This window comes from Monomorium pharaonis, chromosome 4 (genome assembly GCF_013373865.1).
Source record: "Monomorium pharaonis isolate MP-MQ-018 chromosome 4, ASM1337386v2, whole genome shotgun sequence".
Taxonomy (NCBI): domain Eukaryota; kingdom Metazoa; phylum Arthropoda; class Insecta; order Hymenoptera; family Formicidae; genus Monomorium; species Monomorium pharaonis.
Window position 1 is genome coordinate 27,888,879 of NC_050470.1, and position 20,777 is coordinate 27,909,655.

Here is a 20,777-nt window from a genome sequence, read left to right on the forward strand (position 1 = left end):
TATAATTCACTCGTAAGAGTTTTATTTTCAGTGCGGTGATAATAACGACGTCGATTATAATAATAATACGAATCTTACGATTAGCATTATTGAGGTAATATTATTGGTCAGAATTATTGAGTGATTATTATTACTTCATTATTGAAAACGGTGACAGAACATTTCATAGAATGCAATTTATTTTTAGCTATGAACGCGCGCACATACACGCGCGCATGATTGGCATAGAATGCGAGAGGTCAAATTCTAGAGTTGTATTTTATATCGTATCACGTAACAGTTTGTATTGCTCGCTGGAATTTCAAATATGTATTTTCTACGAAATGCAACTGCCGTTAATAGCCGATCGCCTGCAATCTCGATGGCCACGTATGAACGCAAAAAATTGATCCGAAACGATTTCAGCAGCTGTTCACAACACGTCAAAAGAGAATAGCACGCTCTCCACTCCACACCTCTCATTTTTTATTCATGGGTCTAGACCTGGTAGATTTGTGCCAAGTTATATGAGAACGGAACATATATCAGTCATCGTACGCTTACTTGCTACAAAGAAGAATGATGACGAAGAGAGACAGATGTTGATAACTTCTCTGATTTATTATTATTCGACGATCCTTTGCGCTTATGACACCGATATTACGTTTCACTAGCTCTACTCGATCATCATCTTTAAAAATCTGGCTGATTCGCATATTTCCACTTAATGACAATTCTTCAATTTGAATATTTTTAATATCTTTTAATATCTTATTACACTTTTCTTTCAAATTGTACTGTTATTCATATCAGATTTATCGCAATTTTATTTCGTTCCCGAGATAACTTCAATTCATTTTCATAAATCCAGTATGTCATATCAATCATTATTAAGATTTCGAAAAATTAGCAATAGTTGATGCTAAAAAAACGGTACAAAAATTAAAATAGTCATATAATCGTGAAAAAAATATCTCGTCTGACTTGGTTAAACTCTCTCTTATTTCGTTCAATGACATTGTTCAGAGCATGGAAAATGTACGTCATTTAGAAAGCTCTTTGTACGTGATGTTTCTTACCGACTTGAAAAACTTTTATGGAATAGGCGCATTCAGCGTTTCAGTAGATGCAATTGCAAGCGATGGCTTGCAAGATGACCTGATAACAATCGCGATCGATAAAGAAAACAGCTTGGCCGACGATAAAGCGTAAACACTGCGTTCCCCCTTTGTCAGCGTGTACACGCGGCTTCGCGAACGTGAAACAAGATAAAGCGGAACAATACTTTCGTCGATTAAATGGATGCACTTAGAGGAAATTAATTTTTCGCGTTGGAAATAATGGCATCGGGTTGCTGACATAATTGACGGCGCTTTTTATGAAATAATAACGAACCACGGCTCGTACATGGGCACAAATATGTAATTTGACACATTAATGTTAAATTCGGCGTCAGTCGTAACTCGTACCTCGCGATAATTATTAGAATATTTTCTACTTGTTATATCTGGTCACATCTGTCAGATAAGGATAGGAACGCGCCTATCTAAATGATGTCTCGTTACAAAGTAGATAACAAATAAATTAATTTCTAAAAATAAAAATGCCAGAAACTGAAATAACATTTTTTCGAATTCAAAAAAAGGGAAATATTACAACTAAAACACTTTTTCGAACACATTATCGAGTATATACAACATTTAAAAAACGCATTACGATTGACGTATACTTCTCCGTGTTATAAGAATAGTAACATCCCGAGACGCTACAAAAAACGGCAACAAGTCGCAAAGGGCGGTTGCGATTACAAATATTGCTCATTAAGTCACGTCGTGTTTAAAATTCGCAAAGCGAGCATTATCGGTTGCTTACTTTACATCGTGTCGCCATCGTGAGATTAAGCCGCTTGTGTTTTAAACGCTTTGTCAAGAATTTTGAAGTCTGTAAGTGGCCATCGCGTATCGATCGCTGCATTTCGGCGGAGTTTACGCTTACACACCTGTTTGATTGCCTCGCTCGCTGTTGCTACAAATTGACACGACGTCCTGATAACACTCGCGACTTTAAGCCGACGTGGTTGCGCGTCGGACTGATGTCATCGGAAACGTTTTTTTTCACTGATATTGTTACACATTTATTACGACGCTTAAGCGCGATGTTTATCTTGATTTGTAGTTTATACTCCCGTAAATTTATATCTCGTGTCGAAATACCTCGAACGAATAAATACCAATGTACCTATTGATGCCAAACACGTTTCACTTCAACACGAAATACGTCTCTTGTGCATTTTTTGTGCAAATGTAAAAATTAATTGATTAAATTCCGCAGCTAGTCGTACTCGTCAACAGCATCACGACACACAAGATTGCAAATTTTCTATTAAACAATTATGTCATGTTTCAATCCAATCGATTTACGATGTGTTTACAGTACTAAATTTATATTTAAATATCATCATTATTATATTAGCATCTTGCGTGTAATAATATTATCGATGTTATAATTTAATTTAAAAAAAATCAATTTTGCTCGATAAATGCACATTGTTAAACTGTCACTTCTCGCATCTTGAAGAACACTTGAACCACTGTAACTAAATCACTTGTGTCGCACCTGACAATTATTGTATCCAGCGGCATCAGCGACGAGATCGCCAAAGCAAGTGGATGTCCGCACATCTGTGAACGTACGCACTGATCAATCACCGATGGCTCCAACCACCGATCTCGTAACATGTGTCGTCCCCACGGAGCTTGGAATTCATGCGCGACATTCGATACATAAAAAGTATCCACTCCATTCACTGACAGTGAAAAGTTCGTTCTCTTTCTCTATCTCTCTTTCCCTTTCTCGTGTGTTCACAACACGCTCGGGGGAGGACGATCGTTGCGCGATCTTGGCAAACCGTTAGACAGAGAGAAGCAGATCGACAGGTCGTCTCAAAACGAACCTGAGCGTAGGAAAGAGATGGACATACTGGAGGCAATTGAGAGAGCAAGCGCGAGCGTGCGGGGGAAAGAGAGAGCGAGAGAGAGAGAGACAGTCCGAACACACGGACACACGTGCTCGATGTGTCCGTGTATGCCCACAAGGGAGAGAGAGAGAGAGAGAGAGAGAGAGAGAGAGAGAGAGAGAGAGAGAGAGAGAGAGAGAGAGAGAGAGAGAGAGAGAGAGAGAAAGAGAGAGAGGGAGAAACATACCCCAAAGGTGTCAGAAGGTGCTGGCAGTGTTCCGCGGTATATCTGCCGGTTGTCTCGAGACATCCACGCTCAGTAGGCGATACCGTGTTTGCCACGACGCTGCGAGGCACCCCAGGCAGGCCTCCGAGGGTGGCCTCGAAGGCGGTGGTAGGGCGACTTGCTGTGTTGTGTCGGATGCTACCGGGTAGCGAGTACTTGTTGTTGAGATGCCGGGTACAGGGGTGTAGGGGTGGTAAACGCGCGGGGTATACGGTGACAGAGAGAAAAAGGGAGAGATATAGAAAGAGAGAGAGAAAAAGAGAGAGAGAGAGAAAGATAGAAAGAGAGCAAGAATGAGAAAGAGAAGGTGCATACACACAGGAAAAAGAGAGAGGGAAGGGATTGGTGTACAAAAGGAGAGAGGTGGAGGAGCGGGAGGGGAAGAAGCCGGGGGGTGGCACCCCCGAGAATGGCCTTGCGCAGCTACGTCGACTAGCTGGCGGAGAAAGCGCGGGATAAGGCGGTGGTTGTGGCCGCGGGTTGGGTAGATTTGTACGTTGCGGGGGGTGGAGGGTGTGCGCGAATCTCTAGCGGTAGCTGCTGCTGCTTCTGCTGCTCCTGCTGCTGCTGCTGTTGCCACTGCTGCTGCTGCAATCCGTCCCGAGCGGAGGCTCGTCCGCTAAACAGCGGACGCGCGAAAGCACGCGAAACACAACTGGGTCGCGACGTGGTTCCGCAGTCATTCTCGGCGGTATAGGGGTGGTCGCCGCGATACGGCCGATGGCGGGGATGCAAAGCGGAGGGAGGAAGGGACAGACACGCGATACGTGTCGCGGAATGCTGACCGGATCATCGGATGTTGTTGTATTCGGGAAACGAGGGGACGTCTTTGGGCTGTAGGGACGAAAGGGATGGACGATAGATAAGGGGTGAACGACTACGGGCTTTGGCGCGCGTTCATCGACGGCGACGGCAAGGATAACGAAGATGACTCGCTTGCACGCGACGCGACGCTACGCGATGCGATGCCGCAATACTTCGCAACTCGACGAGACAAGCCAGCCAGCCGAGGACGCGACAGGAGTGTACACGCGGCACGGATGCGCGCAACTCTGCGGGCGGGCACGACCGGCTGCGCTGTTTTCCTCCCTGCCGTTAAAACAATAATGCAATATTTAACCATACACACGGGGAGCGAGAGAAAGAGCGTGAGCGAGAGAAACCGAGAGAGGGGGTGCCGGCGTCGGGGCGAGAGAAGGTAGGGAGATAAGGAAAGTAGGGGCAGCCGTAGGGAAAGCGCGGGGGACTTTCCCCCCTCCAGAGATACCCGAGAGAGGCAAGTTGTAAGCTCTTCTTTCTCTTTCTCTCTCTCCAGCGATCGTGGTTGCTTCGTGCGCCGTTAGTTGTCTCGGTGCTGCTTTCTCATCGTTTTGTCGCTGCGTCTCTCTCCCTCTGCCATCTCGTCTTTTCCCATGCTTCCCGATCCGTCTTTCTCTCTCGCCACCTCGCGCGTGGTGCAAGCTTTTAGGGGCATCTCACCCCGCATCCAGCGCTTTTATGCGACGGCGGCGGTAACAGGGGGTAAGGGCGCGAGAGGGGTACGATATAGAGGCGGACGTTGTAGTGGGGATCGGAGGCGGCGCACGCCTCTCTCGAGAGGGATGCGAGGGCCAGCAGCCTGGGGTGGCTCTAGACGCATTCTCCCAACGATGCAGGTGGGCGAGCGCCGACGGAGAGGATGGTACGGACGCTCGTGCACGCGTACACTCCGTCATTCGGCTGCCTACTGACGGCATTATCCAAGGAAGAATTATCTTTGCGTTAGAAAGTATATAAGAACTTCCGTATGTGCGTGATAATCAGATCCTTCTAAGGATCAAATCTGATCCTTCATATGATTTTTAACCTTTAAAAAAATATTAGCTGCTCTCTCTCTCTCTCTCTCTCTCTCTCTCTCTCTCTCTCTCTCTCTCTCTCTCTCTCTCTCTCTCTCTCCCTCTCTCTCTAATTATCGAGATAGTGATATTTAGAAATGTATCTAGACAAATATAACCAAAGATAAATATAAGCTTGCTGCTTATTGTGTATCACAATTCAGCTTCAAAAGAGCTCGTCTGTAATTTTCTTTAAAAAAATCTCTCAGGACGTTTGGAGAACGTAAGTAGATTATTTTGCAATGAATATCGGCGAGGAACTTCACGTTATGATCAAACGATCGAGACTAAAACTTTCAGCATATATCTGTTTTTATATGTACAGCACGTTTCCCAGACACTATATACTTTATTTTAATTCAACAATCTCTGACATATATAGAATTAATTTTCACTAAGAAAATGATAACGTTATTCTTCATTGGTCCTTATTAATATTAATATTTAATATTTCTTTAGATAAACTGTAATTATTTAGTATATACCTTTCATTTTAATCTATATATTCAAGTTCCATTAAACCAAACTTGGAATTAGATTAAAGAAAATAAATTTAGTACATATACATATTTAAAGTAAGAAAAAGCTTTTATTTTTTACAAACTCATTATAATTTAAGATTACTTTTTATTACTCCTTTTATTATCTTTTTCCTATTCTTATTAAATAAAAATTCATTAAATAATTTGATTAAAGAATCAATAGAAAAGTACACAATATATATATTGGAAACGTTCTAATGTAAAAATTCATCGCATTTCCATATTTTCTTACATATAATTCGAACACGCAGTGGTCTGTTTCAATTTGTGTTTTTCACGTACTACAAAATGAATATATCAATATATCCTAAGCACAAATGAGACAAAGTGACATTTACTGCTGCTTTTACATCAGTCAACCACAATTTACTTTCATGAAAATTTTTATCATCGTCCCGCATTTATCGCGAAATTTATTTCTATTATCGACCTGCGTGACGGTATAATTAATATCGCAGCATGTCTAATCAGCGAATATAACCCTTAACGGTGAGATGAAATGTGGTATCTAAAATTACAATTTTCATCGATTAATCATAGTAGTGCTCCATGATAACGTAACCAAATTCGAATTTAATTCGATTATATCAAGTGGACACGTCTGATATTATCTGTCAATGATTACTCATTGTCCATAGGCAACAAATACTGATTTATGTCATTCATTGGCTCTTAATACAGATACCACGAACAGATTATGCCATTTGATCCAGCTAAATTCCGTTCGTTCGGTCAAGAGTTCAAAAGGTGAATCATCAAACATGAACACCCTATTTAATCGTTGCATACAAGTAAAATAAACGTAAATAATTATGACTATTGTTTTTCTATTTAAATATTGTTTTTTAATCAATAATTTTAATATATTATTATGTTTTTGCGTAATATCACAATTGATTGGCAATGATATTATAAGTGTTGTGTTACACTCGAGACAAAGAAATAATTAAGATTAACTGAATGTTTATGGGATATCAAAAATTTGTTTCTAAATTTTTCTTATTAATTACATTTAATATAAGATGTATCGCTATTAGATAAACTTGATTATTATACATAATGTTATACATTAATTAAATTAATTTGATTATATTATTGGACGAAAAATCAAATCGATTGTATCAAGAAGTCAGTTAAAAAAACAGAAGAACATCGCGAAATGACGTTACGTTAATTAATAGCAGCTATAGCCGAGCGATCGCCATAAGTTAAGCCGTGGGGTCATAAGTTACACGGAGAGATCGAAGTTTTCGATACGAAAGCGTCTCGTAAAACGGGGCTTCGACCCGCGTCATAAATTTGCAGTATAATTCCAAGAATAATCGTTAGGAGCAGATGTTGCTAACAATAATCTAGGTAGGTATCAGCACAGGTCTACTAAAACATTCCGGAACCGATCCATTGATATACGTCGTGGCGCGCGATAGGTACGAATATAAAACTGTGTCGAGTAAGATTGTGCGCATGAATCGCGCAGCTAGATAATGCCGCGTCGGTGATCGAAGTTGGATATGAAAGAAGCGAAGAATCGATACGAGAGAAGGATATCTGCGCCCTGTTGAATTCCCATTGCACTGTCTAGACTATAGCAAGCGCGAATGCATTTTGCAATCTATTATTTCCGTACACTTCTTGACATATATTCATTAACGTATGAATCAAAGATCTGTAATAATGTAATAATAATAATTTGTTTAGCCAAATAAATAGAAACGCGATTCGCCAACTTTGTATTTTGTATTTTTCGACAAGAAAATACATCGTTTATGAAATAGCTATATACACACATCTCCTTTTAGCTCTTGCACTATCTTTTTTATCTTTTTATCGTGTAAAATTATATTTATTATACTGATCCAATTAACATTATACTTTTAAGTAAAAATTATACCAATTAAAATTCTTATGAAAGACACAGCTATATCGCAGCCATTCGTTAATTATCAGCGATATTAAAGCCTTCTCCCCAAACCGTTCTTGCATTCCCCAGCATAATTCCAAACGCTACTCGCCGGATGCTGGTAGCTCAAGCAGCAAAATTAAATAAGAGTCACGCCTGCATTCTGCGAGGTATTTCTCCCCCGTCGTTACGAGCAGATACGAGGTTGGTCCGCGTACGTAAGGTAGGTACTCGGAAAGGGTCATCCCAGGGCCCAGCCGCTATCCGGGGAGGACGATCGAGACGGGTAGGTACGGTATGGGGGTAGCTTCGTAGTCCAGATAGCCGGTACACTTAGCCGCGTGTATAGCCGTTCTCTCTCTCGAGGACAAAGTAGGGGCGCCGATGGAGGGGGCAAGAAGTGAGGCCGGTGGGGGGTGGGTGGCAAACCGTGGGGGTGGCTACCACCCTTTGCAACCCCCCACCAGCGCAGGAGTCGCGTCGCCGACGCTCGGCCAATAAGGAGGCCCGCCGACACAGAGACAATTCAAATGCTGCGCCAATAACAAACGTCTTTTGTTGTTACACGGCAAACTTTCTTTTCGCCTGGTGCTGCTGTTTGTGCCGTCCCCGGGATGCCCAACCCTGCGGGCGCCCGCCACCACCCCCTGACTGCAGCCTCCACACCTCGCGACCGCCCCTTACCGGCGATCCTGTCCAAGGGATATTTTTCTTTTTGCCTTTTCACTTCTCTTCCTACTAACTTTTTTTTCGTCATTCTGTCCCCCGTCTTCTCCCTCCCTCCTCCCCCATCCGCAATCCAACGGAGCGTCAACATATTAAAACGGGGGGAGAGGCGGTAGGCGGTGGCGGCGAGAGGATCTGCGCAATGCTGACATTGCCTTTCCGCGTTTGTCTGGGCCGCTGCCTTTCGCCGCTTCCGTCTTTTTCTCGTTCTACATCGTAGAGCGTCTCGACGCCTCCCTCGTGATGGTCATCCTCGCGAATATCTACTCTTTCCTTCTTGCCATCATATCGCTAATTCGTGTATCCAAACACGAGGCTTAATAGAGTTTGTTAACGACGTTTGCTGTTTTTATTTTCATCCACTAAAGCGCAAAGAATCGCAGATAAATATATTACATTCTTTGAAATATACTGCTAATTCGATTATAACGTGATGAGACGCATGCATTCTATATCAACTTTATTCGCTCATAAATTTTAAATACTTTAAAAAATTCCAATGCACCACGCAACTTTTTATCATTATAAATTATTTTATCCGATACTTGGATGAGACTATATTCGTATACTATTTATAATTAAATAATTTTTAATATACTTCATCGCGCGGGTTTCCATGACATGTGATTATCTTGGACTCACGTGGCATCAGGATGTCGGATTAAATACTGATGAAACTTCGCCAATCGACCCCGCTTAATGTCTCGTCTTAAAAGAAAGGAACACTGCCAGACCACCGGCAGGGTTGAGGCAAGATGGAGCCTTAGCGGAACGAAAGGATAAATATTCATTGACGTCTTCATCAGGACTTTTATGACCCGGCAGAGAGGATGAGATGACGGGAATCACGAGACTTCCTTGCCTTCGGCCGGTTCTCTAGTTTGTGGACCGCATAACTCGAGTGTATAATGCACAAAAGTATAATAATGTACTGAAAATTTTTGCGACCAAAACATATTTAAATAATTGCAGAAAAAATATAGATTAAGTTATGTAATCATGAAATATTTAGCCAGCAATACTTAATAAGACAAATTATTTTTTGTGATCTTAAAAATGAGTGTAATACATTAATTGAAGGGAGATCGATAAGGTCAAATTGCGTGCAATAATATTTCAGGTGTTCAGGTACAGATATTCATTCTAAAATATAATTTCAAAATCATGTAATTTAATGTATGATAAAATCATGCGCGCGTAAGAATAGTCCAACTCTACTAGTATAAAATGTCGAAATATTTAATGCTTGACGCGACGTAATCTATTAAAACCTTGCGAACCGCCAGAAAGCGATTCTAAAAATCTAAAATGCATGTAAATCATTATTAATATATAAAAAAACATTAAAAAATATTTGTTTAACATAAAAATATAAGGAGGTAGCTTTTTCTAACATGAGAAAAAAAAGAGTAAAGTAAAATTAAAAATTGCTAGATTCTCTTCTTCTAATTTTATTTTCATTACTCAATTATAAAAGCTAGCCTTCTTATTCGGAAAAATTTATAAAGTTCTACGTTCCGATTAGAGCTTGGAACCTCATTAAACAAATACGCGAGTCAATGAGGGACCGGAGAACGTCGGGAATCGAGGTGATGTCGAGGCAAATTAGCCGCGCGGATATCGCAGCCGGATGTGCCAAAATTCTCAGCAAGTGACGGTATCGCTTGGTGGAGGAAGAGGGAAGGGGACTGAAGGAAAAAGGGATCCGTCGAAAGGCTGCTCCTCCGCGGCGCGAGAAGCGGCACGAGGGTGGGCGGCAAAATTGAAATTTCTTCGCTCGAGCGACGACGCAGCAACTCATAAAAAGTTTAAACGTTTCACTCTCTGGCTGGTGCTGCTGTTGCTGCCCGAGTCTCGCCTTTTTTTCCCAATATAAACTCCCTCTTCCCACTCTTCTGTCGATTGACTACCGCGTCTTTCTCCATTCACCCTGATACTGGCTCTGGCTCAACCCCGTCGCCCCTCGCGGAGATGCTTACGGCTGGCAACTTTTACCCTGAGAAATTAGGGGCTTTATACTGCGCTCCTCTCCATCGTTACCCCTCGAGATATCGCGAAGCCAGCATGCGTGTCACCCGCGAAGTATCGTAGCACGATTGTTTTTATTTAGCGAAGTGGGTCGCCTGATATTAAATTCGGAAGACAGAGGATATCGATAAGAAGAGCAATTGATTTTGTAATTATAGAGCTTTGTTAAACTTTGCGTCGCATCTATAATATATAACGTCTGTATGAATTTCAAATTAAAATTTAATTAAATTCTACCATCGGTAGAGGACGGATTTAAATTGTCTCTTTTATTTTTTATTATCACAATCCCAGGTCCCGAAGGAAGCGATTGAGCCGAGAATTCTGCATCGTGCGTTTACAGTCTATGTCTATCTCAGTTACGAATCACTGGAGGCAGCGAGCGGAGGGTTGCTGACTCCTGTTTACCGATATGCTGATGTAATTATTATATTGCCTTCATTTCTCCTCCATCATGACTTCTTATTAATATCATGCGTATTCATCAGTTGCGACTCGAGCAGTTCACTCGCTCGAGGGTTCGGGTTTTTCTTGCGTTGACTTGTTTTTATTATTAAATATTTTTGGAATAATTTGGCAATAAAATTAAATTAATGTCTCGTTTCAATTTAATGCAGATTTGTGATAATTTAATCATAGATTTACCTTCAAACGCCACTCTTTGTCATGCAACTTTATACGATTCATATATTGCCATATATTCTGCTGTTTATTTATACAAAAAACGGTCTGATGCGATTAAAAAAAAAGAAGAGGGGAAAAAATGTAGCTGTATAATCTGCAGTACCGTTTCCATAATGGCCTGTGTCAACCATCGCTTTCCATTTCTGGATCACGCAGACCAAAATAGTTTCTCGATGCTCCGTTCAAACAATACATATTCAAATGGATAATTTGATCCCGCGTGGACGCGAACGCATGGACGGGAGGAAGAGTGAAGGGTTGAAACGGAGTGGGCGGAGACGTGTGCTTTACGGCTCGTTCCATTATGAAGGCAGGATCTGACGACTGCCGATGAAAATAAAAGCGGGCACACGGAAAAATGTTGCTGCAAGAGCGGCAAATATTGTTGCGCCGCGCGGTCGGAGACAGCTCTCGCCGTGGCGGATGCCTGGTCGAAATTATTAATCGCGCCGCTGGTCCTTCGACCGGCGGCAAATGTTGACGTTACCGGTACGACGAACGTTGCGATCGCACACCGACGTGCATCTACGGTGAACGGCGCGGAATTTAAGAGCTTCGGGAATTAATTGTATCAGCACTGCGTCCCCTTTTGTTTCCGCGAGCGCTCTCCCACTCTATATGCGATTAAAAATCGTTCGCAATTCAATTTATTTAATTTGATATACCCGCTTTGCTATTGATATTAGTAGCCGTTTCTTACAATAAAATGAGAAATTAATAATAAATCAAAATATTTGTTAGTTCGATTTAAGGTTTATTCATTACAATTTTTTACTTAAGGAACTTTAATGCAATTCTTTTGAGTTTCAATAACAATCTATCTCTTACGTTCCCGTAATACTAAATAAAAATAAATAAAAACAGAAATACATTTCTTCGTTGACTTATCATTTAACATACATGTATATTTTTGGAAATTTTTTATATTTTTTAAAAATATTTTTAAAATTTTAATATGGCAGTTTTTAATAAAAACATTTATGTATCTTTCTAAGTATGTTAGCACGGAATATAATAATACATTTAATAAACGTGGCCGATTAATAATACCTGATCAATTAGTAAAACTTTTGTATATCCCTGGAATAAGCCCTCCCCCCCTCCCGGTTTCGCTCGCAGATCTATGAGACTCTTCGACGAGATATATAGAGATGACGGGGGTGAAGCCCGGTTGCTTATAGGTCGCATGGGTGTCAGAGTCGATATCTTGCCGGCTCTGTGTCACAGAAGGGACGTTGGCGGCGGAAGGGTGAGAGACGGGTGGTAAGAGAATCAACGTTGGGGGAGGGAGTGGGAAGAGGGGGAGGGCGTCGGGTGAGGTAGAGTTGCCGGGGTAGGTGCGGCTGCGAGCGTTGGGGAACGGGTACGAGCGAGGGGGCATGATTAGCATTACACTCTGAGCCTCGATGATCAATAGTGGAAACGTCTCTCCCTTCATTCTCATTCTCTCGCTGTGTTAGCCTTATCTCCCTACCCCCCTCGCACCCTCTTGCCCCCTCCCCCTCCCGGCATCGGATATGCGCGACTCTCCCACCTCCTTCCCTGGAGCTTTCTGTCGCCCTTCCTCCCCCTCCTCTTTTCCGCGCATTCCGAGTACCTATTTCTCTGCCACTCTCTGTACTACTCCAAACGCCTTTCTCCCTCTCTTTTTGCCGGGACTCTCTGTTTCACTTTAACGCAAATTCTCAAAATGATGGTCGTTACCTTCTTCAGCTGTACGCTGCTTACCTCGATGGACCAACGAGCGCTCCGAGATCATTATCGTTTAGTTAAAATTATAACTTGATTAATGAGGTACTAAGACTCCATAGAAAATCGAAATTTGAATTAAATTACAAAAAGTTTACTGCAGCATAAGGTTCCTGTTATTTTGTTAGTCTCTCGTCTCATATTCTTATCAATCTTATATTTGAAATTCGACGAGAACAGATCGCGAAATTGTGTAAAGTAGCTACTAAGAAACTCGCAAATTTATCAATCAAGAGCATCGTACAGCATCGTTTTCTTCTTCTTCTTTCTCGTGCTCTTTCGAAGCACCTTACAAACCCCTAAAGCATCATTCCCAGCAACGGGTATAATCCTCTGGCGCGAATCGCCAAACGCCAACCCCCCGTCCCATTCCCCCGCGACATTCCACGAAAACGAAATGCCTGCAGGTTTCTCGCATTTATTCTGAGCGGCGCAGAAAAAAGTGCCGCATCAGCCGGATGATGCGTGGTGTATCTATACGTACGTACATACATAAAGAACCGAGATTTCCTCTCGGCGTCTCGAGTCTATACTACCGTAGGTTACACCTTCCTCGGGCCCAGCCCCGCACCAACCCCGAAGACGACCCGGGGATGTTTTATTTGACGGTGTCAGCAAGCGGGAGATATTAACCGAACAGCTCTCGCCTGCTGGAATTATGTGGGCGGATGGGTGGCGCGAGATTCGACTTCCATGGAATTTCCGGAGAACGCGGTATTGTAGCGAAAGAGAGCGACGGAGAGACGGCGCGCGCGAGAGAGGGACAGAGAGGGGAGGAAAGGGGAGACGGGCGTCGGGTCACACAGGGAATCTACCGGGCGAACTTCACCATTCCGGATACCATAGTACCCCGGAGACACTGGCCGTGCCTAACTGCAGTCTCATCCCTGCCGGTCGTTACATCGTCTGGGTATCTGCATCTGCATCGGGAGCATATCGTATTCGGCGGTAACTCACGTGGCGCGTCCCTGTCTGCCGGCCCCCGCCGTACGTCGCCTCGGACTCGGAGGTGATCAATGAGAACCGCTCCGGAAACGACGGAGTTTTTGCGAGAGATCTATGCGAGGTACATATTTAGAAAAGTACTCGAGAGATTTTCAGATTCCTCGAACAAAGTGTCGCGAGAGGATGTGAGAGATCCTAGTTTTATTGTCCATACTGTTTCGGGGTTTAATTAGTATCTTTAAAAAGACGCTTTAAAAGCGATATTAACACGCGGATTTTCTTCATCTTTGCACTCAACGTCACTCAACGTTCGCTACGATATAATTAAAACGAATTCCCGTAAACTTTTCTGTGTATTTCTGGTTGACTGCTTCGAATAAGTTTAGAAAAGTAGCAGTTTTCGGAACTTTCGTAGGAGTGACACCGCGGTGGCAATAAAAAGTCGCAAAGATAAGACTTCATCCTCCATAGATTATAAATAAAAGAACGTGGCGACGCTTGAGTGTCATAGATAAGGTAATACTTAAGAATAATTTTTTTATCTAATGTATTATATTACATAATCTACGTAAAATACAGACTTGTTTTTAGTAAGCGATAAATCAGATGGTGCAAAATTTTATGTAACAAATACAAAAATATTGATAAATAAAATAGATACAAGACCCAACCTTTTTTCACTTTCTTTCATACTGATTAAATCATAATTCTTTGCAAAATAATATTTCCTTTTGCATTGTACAAAAAGATTTCTGCAGCCAACGAAAAGAACGCAATCGATGGTGCTCATTATGTGAAAAATACATAATTGCTACTAGCAATTACGACAAAATGATCGCGTGAAGTATCGGAATCCTCTCTACCGTCATCTATCGCGCGCACTCCCACTCTTTATTTCCTCTCTTACTTTGACAATTTCTTTCATCGGATCTCCTTTCGGTTCATTTGACGCGGGGCGACCTTTTTTCGCGCCCGCCGCACAAAGTGTCGATCCGTCGTTGTCTTAATGGGTGGCAGGCCACTCGTCCTTATTGCAGACTTAATTACTACCTGACGCCAGAAAGTTATAATGGCCAACAAGGAGTACTCGAGGGCCCTGGAACCTTTCAGCCAGACGGACAAATCACTGTCGAAATAAAATTTCTTATTCCAGCGATATTTCAAGTGATGCTGCCGATTCATCATCTCAACTTCTCGGTAGTCTCACATAAGCGAGGAATCATAGCCTTATTTGAATACATTCAGTTTGTGGCAAATCTAAATTTTAATAATAATAATAACTTTAATATTACAACTAATGGCAAACGTCGTTAACAAGTTCTTTGACTTTAATATATGCTTTAATAATAATGCTTATCTTCTTCACATTGTTTAATTAGAGTATTCATTTAATTGAAGAAATCCCGACTCTACATCCATATCTACCAGTTTCCACATCTCCAAAGTAAATACAAACTTGCAATAAAATGAGGCACATGTCACCTTACGACGTAGAATACATTTCCTTGAAGCGGTTGTTACAGAGAGGAGGGCGTTATACATAAAATGTGGATACACGACGAGCTATTTATACAAGTAGTTTCCCTCCGAAAGAACAACTACGAGAGGAGGACGCACCTCGGGGCGATTGGCGTAGGACGACTGCCGCAGTAAAGGAAAACTATGCTTACTACGAGGAAAATTTTTATCGACTATCGCCAGTCGCGCGCGCGAACGATACCTCTACGAGTGATAACATAACGTGGAAATGGCGGAGCCGCGCGTTCGCAGGGGACAGTCTTCGAATCGAAAATCGGTCGCGGGCGAGATGGTGAGGGTCGGAAACGGCGAGCCTAAACAATATCTTGCGGCAATGTAAGGAGCGTCTATTGGGCCATTACCGCCGGTGGCTGACCATTTTGGCCATTTGGCTTGGACAGTGCTACGTCAGCGGTCTCGATTCTCCCGCCTGTTCTCCGCCTATTTCTCCTTTCTTCCCTATCGAACTCGGCTCACTTCCGTCCCTCTGCCCTTTCCCCCATCCGCTGCAAAAAGTTTGTATCGTCCGGCAATTGAGCGTGATCAAATTCAAATTATAAATTTATTGACAATCAATTTAATATTGCGGTATTAAAATTGTTCTCATTCAACTGCGTTTCAAGATCAACAATTTATCCGGCTTGCGGTTCGATGAAAATGTACAAGGCTCAACTTTAATTGTTTATTTCGCTCTGTTATTATTATTTATAAATTTGTTTCATGGGAATTGTTCACACACACAGTGAATAACTGTGCATAATGATACATTGATACAAGAGTTTGAAACTTTTAAAAGAGATTCAAAAGATCCATTTTTGAATGCATAACAATTGCGTGCAACGAGGCACTTTAAGTGCATTTGAGGTTCCAATCTGCAATCCCAGTTTTTCTCACCCTCACTCCCTCACCCCTCGTCCCACCCTATAAATTCGATAAACGCGCGGATGTCGAACGTCCATGGCTTTTACGCCGTCCACGGGCGTCTAGGGCGCGAATCGATAGATCCCGCGATTCATTTCCAAGACGGTGGGAGAAAGCGCGCGCGGCAACGACGACGTTTCGAAGAATAGCAGACCGAGAAACCAAGCGAAATCGATCGCGGCCTTTCAATGTGTCTCGGCTTTATCGTCGGCCATATATCATCGTGCCTATATCACGGCTGCGGGATCTCGAAACTTTGCGTTTTTTTTTCCTTCTCGGGATGTGTAGATACGCACGAGAGCCCTGAACCCGAAATCGCGCGAGCTCGATCCACAAAACATAGCACGGGGGAGGGGGAAATGAAACACAATTTCCGCCGACGTCACGCTTACGTTTAAACCTGTAATGTGAGTTCGGTTCAATATGACGCAATATTTTACACTCGTATCTATTAAAATACGGCGAAGAAAAAATCAAATACAGCTGGATATTGTTGACCTCGCAGATCAATAAACACGGATAAAAAAATATTATAATGCAAAGCATATCGTTGAAATTACTCTTGTTTAATTTAACAATATTTTAAACATGTGCCACGATACGATTGGAAAAAAAAAACACGCGCGGAGATGAATAAAATTCTCACGTATCCTAAACGACTTTTATTTTCCAACGCGACACACTTGGTCCTTTATAAAAGAGAATTCAAATTTTCCAACCACCAGAATCGTTGAACCGCCTGAACCGTCGCTTCTGAGGGAACATTGAAATTCGATGCATGACGCGCAGCGGCGTTTACCTTCCCGTATAAAACAAGAATCGCGCAATTCCCGGCGGAAGCGCGTATTATCAGCGTCTCGAATAAAATTCAAAGACAAACGCTCGCAGGGAACGCTCGTTTTCTTCTCTCACCCCGAAGGCGCTACCTCCCGCCCTCGCTACCCTGCCGCCCCCGGCTTCTTCCGCGCTCTCGTTTCTGCTCCAGATCCAATTCTCGGTCGCTTCTCTTCATCACACCCCCCTCCCCCTCCTCCACCTACTTGCCGCGCTTCTCGTTCCGCACTCTTCGAAACATTGCGCGAAATAACGTTAAATATTTACTTTCGGGACGATTGTTCCCGTCGGTACGACGGGATAAACATCATTATGTAATGTATATAAAGCCGCGCGGGCGGAGATAGCGGCGCGCGAGAATATGCGGGCGGGAGACGGAAGGCGAATAAACTTTTCTGCACCTTTTCCCGCGAGGGATTGACCTTGCGCGAGAAGGCCTGCCGGATCCATCCATCTATCTGACCTGTCCGCTCGCGATGTCGATGTCCACATCCTTCATCACCGCGCGCCCATCCATCTATCTGAACTCCCGCGCGTCGATTGGCTGGCAGAGTCACGGCGAAATTTCAACCATTAGACGAGACTCAATATGTTCAACAACTTATAACGTAACTGCCATCTTGTTCGCAAAGTCAACTGAAGTTTTATGAGTATTATGTTAACGACGAGTCGTGTTCACATTTAAAACAGAGCAAATATATAAACAACCTGTGTACGATGTTTTCTCTGATTGCCTATACTTTTGAGACCGAGTCCTTTTTTTTTTCGAGAGCTTAAATATTTTTGTAGTACTCGAATCAAATTATTAAGAATCATTTTTCCTGATAGTTTTCGAAACTCATCGTGCGTGACATCACGTATCTTAAACTTGCCACTCGTTAATTAGGTAAATCTTTCAGTATTTACACTTATAGGCAAGCGCGCGGACAAGAGAAATCTGTACGCGCGTATGGAAGACAAGATACTTGGTCGTCATCAACCATTAACCGGTTGGTCGGTGACCCTAGTTTGTGTTTCTGTATTGCGAAATGCGAACTGAATGGCCGGCGAACAGTTCGCTGGGGGAGCTGACGTTGTTCCGCGAAGTCCCTCGGGGTAAGCGAGGGGTCGCCGCGCATAGCCGTTTAAGGCGACGCGATCGCCACTATCCCTTCGAGAACGTCGTTAATTATTTCTCGACTTTCGTCTAGCGTCATACTCAACCCGGCGGAATGACCGCCGGTCGCTGCATGCAGCGTGTTTATGTGCGTTTCAAAGAGTCAGACGACAGCAAGGGACGAACTTTGCAAATCTCAAGTTTTCAAATCACGATTTAAAAAGTGTCGCATTATAGCTTCGCACACGATGTGTGTGAATTGCGTGTCCGCTCTTGCTGAACATTCGCTTCAAGCAGAGTACGTTTATTAAAACTGAATTGAGAAAGATTATATAATAACTGTTAAGATATTCAACTTAAAATTCCTGTATAGAATGCTATAAATTCTTGTATAAGTTATAATAATAATAGTATATATTCTGCATCTTTTTAAAAGAAAAATTGTTGCAATTGTCTTTCTTTAAGAATCAATTTCTAAATTTTGAATTGAATTTTTGAGAATCTAATAAAAATTTAATTGCTCTAAGGCTCATTTGTATCAATATAACTTTAAACTCGGTTTAACTTTTCATTTTTTGCTAATTCTGAAAACTAGAAAAAGGTAAAAAGTAAGTTAAACCGAGTTTAAAGTTAAACTATATTACTATAAACGAGCCATAATTTACAAATTAAATTTTAGTTTGTGCTTATATATTATTATATAATCTTATTAATATATATTTATTTATTTTTGTTGCATCGCGTATTATATTTACTCACAGTAGTAGAAAATTGTTTGGATGTCAATCCTGACAGTTACCTAAAACAAAAAAGAAATTCTAATTAATTTGGGACGACATTGATCACTATGAAATCGAAACACAGAAAATAAAAGTGTTTTTTATATATTAATAACAAATAAATCTCCCAATATAAATGTTTAATTTCAATAATAAATTGTAATCAATAAGCTTATTATAATTTTGCTATTGTTATTGTTCCAAAAGTAATTTTCAACTTAATAAAATGTGTATCTAGTTAAATCTGTGTTATTTCAAGTGGGCAGTAGGTAGTTGTATTATCACCGAAATAAACAGCTCAGAGGGAACGCTCGGAGGGGTTATTTCCCTCGGATATCAAACCGTGGCAGGTACCATTGTGTCGTGGCGGTCAAGAGTACAAACGGACCGTACCGATAAGTGGCTCTATCAATCCATTCGGTCTGATAAGGATTTCACCATTGATCGCCGTTTCCCATACCGGCCCCCTCCTACCCCCATGACGTTCGTTTCGCTGCGATTAATGGACAACTATCAACGCCCTGGACGATCATCAATCACGATTCCCGAAACACTCGCTCCGTTAATAGGCGATTTTGTATTTCCACGGGCTTCTGTCGAAAATTGTTTCCGACGCGCGGTTTGTGTATTGTTTCGAGAAAAGCACAGCTATTTTTCTCCAAACCTTGCTTACGTAACAAATTTGTGTACTTTTTAAATAATTTTAAGATTAATATCATATTTAAAAAATTACGTTCATATGTATATAAAATATAAAAAAATATATATATAAAATTGCTAAATTATTTCTTATAAAATGACGTCTATAGTACATTGCGGCGACACGCCGTTGAATTATAACGTTTGCGTTTACGCGACGTCATCATGGACCGAAGAAAACTATGGTTTGAAAGAGCATACCTAGAGAGCGCAGAGAGGGGAGGGCATGGTTGGAACAATATCGCATTTTATAGTTGTAATCGAGGATCGTAATTGAGCAAGTTTGTATGCCTGCCTGTTTCTACGACCGATTCTCCGCTCAGCGCTCTTCAGCCTTCTCTAAGACACCCTCGAAGAATGCCTCGGGTGTGCCAGGCTCCTCGCGACCCCCTCCAATTCCCCAATCCGGTATCCCCGACGGTATAACCCGTGCTAACAAGATTTCGTATATGTAATTGGTCGAGTATTAAATTGCGTATTCTAACGTCGGAGCATAGGAAATTGGGGGACGAGGTGAATGTGTGGAGAGATGACGGGAGACTGTCGGGGGTGGATAATAGCCGTGAGTTGGATCATTTAGTAACATACTGCAGTGCCGTGACGGTTAAGTTTCTCGGTGCGGAAAGGGGTGGTTACATATACCATCCTCTCGAGATGCCGCATACTGAATCTTGAACCTTATGTTTCTTTATGCTAATTACGAGAATATAATAAACTTTACAATAGAACGCAGTGTGCGTGTGCGTGAATAAATATCGCACTTAGAAATGTTATGATTCACCGTAATCTAAAATTTAAATTTCAATTCATCTCTAAGGCAGATAATGTTTATAAAAATGTACAAAGTTATTTGTAAAATGACAAATTTAGATATAACGGTTGATATCAATGTATTAAAAATACGGTTATTTAGTAATTTTTTTTTCTCTTAAATAAATTCGAATCAAAGCGTTATCAAGCACTATCTTCAGTGCACGTTCAATGTCACAAGGCGGTAATCAGACACAAGCTGGAGCACACATTACGGCGATTACATTGCGTGTAGTCTCAGAGAGAAGAGCGGCCAGCTTGAAGGAATTATAGTTCCGCTTCTCTCGAAAGGGTTGAGAGTGGTAGTGAAGGTACCCGTAAGGGAATCTCTGGGAAGATACGAAACACCTTCAAGCTGTCCCAAGGGTTCGCGAGGAACAGTGCCAATCTTGCACAGGCGTCACGGCTAGCCAATAAACGCCAAAATCACTAAGCTAACTACTTCGGGCTA

At 42.0% G+C, this 20,777-nt stretch overlaps 1 protein-coding gene across 22 annotated transcripts in view; it reads right to left on the reverse strand.

Annotated features, from left to right (window-relative positions):
• LOC105836453 (forkhead box protein P1) overlaps positions 1-20,777 on the reverse strand; it is a 290,325-nt gene that overhangs the window by 54,239 nt on the left and 215,309 nt on the right. Inside the window, exon 1 of one of the 22 annotated variants that reach the window (XM_036285772.1) lies at positions 3,183-5,024. The exons of the other annotated variants lie outside the window; for them this stretch is intronic. Coding sequence (XP_036141665.1) covers positions 3,183-3,245 — 63 coding nt within the window. The 5' untranslated portion in view covers positions 3,246-5,024. Of the gene's footprint in view, positions 1-3,182; positions 5,025-20,777 lie in introns of those variants that run through there. 22 annotated transcript variants of the gene reach the window in all.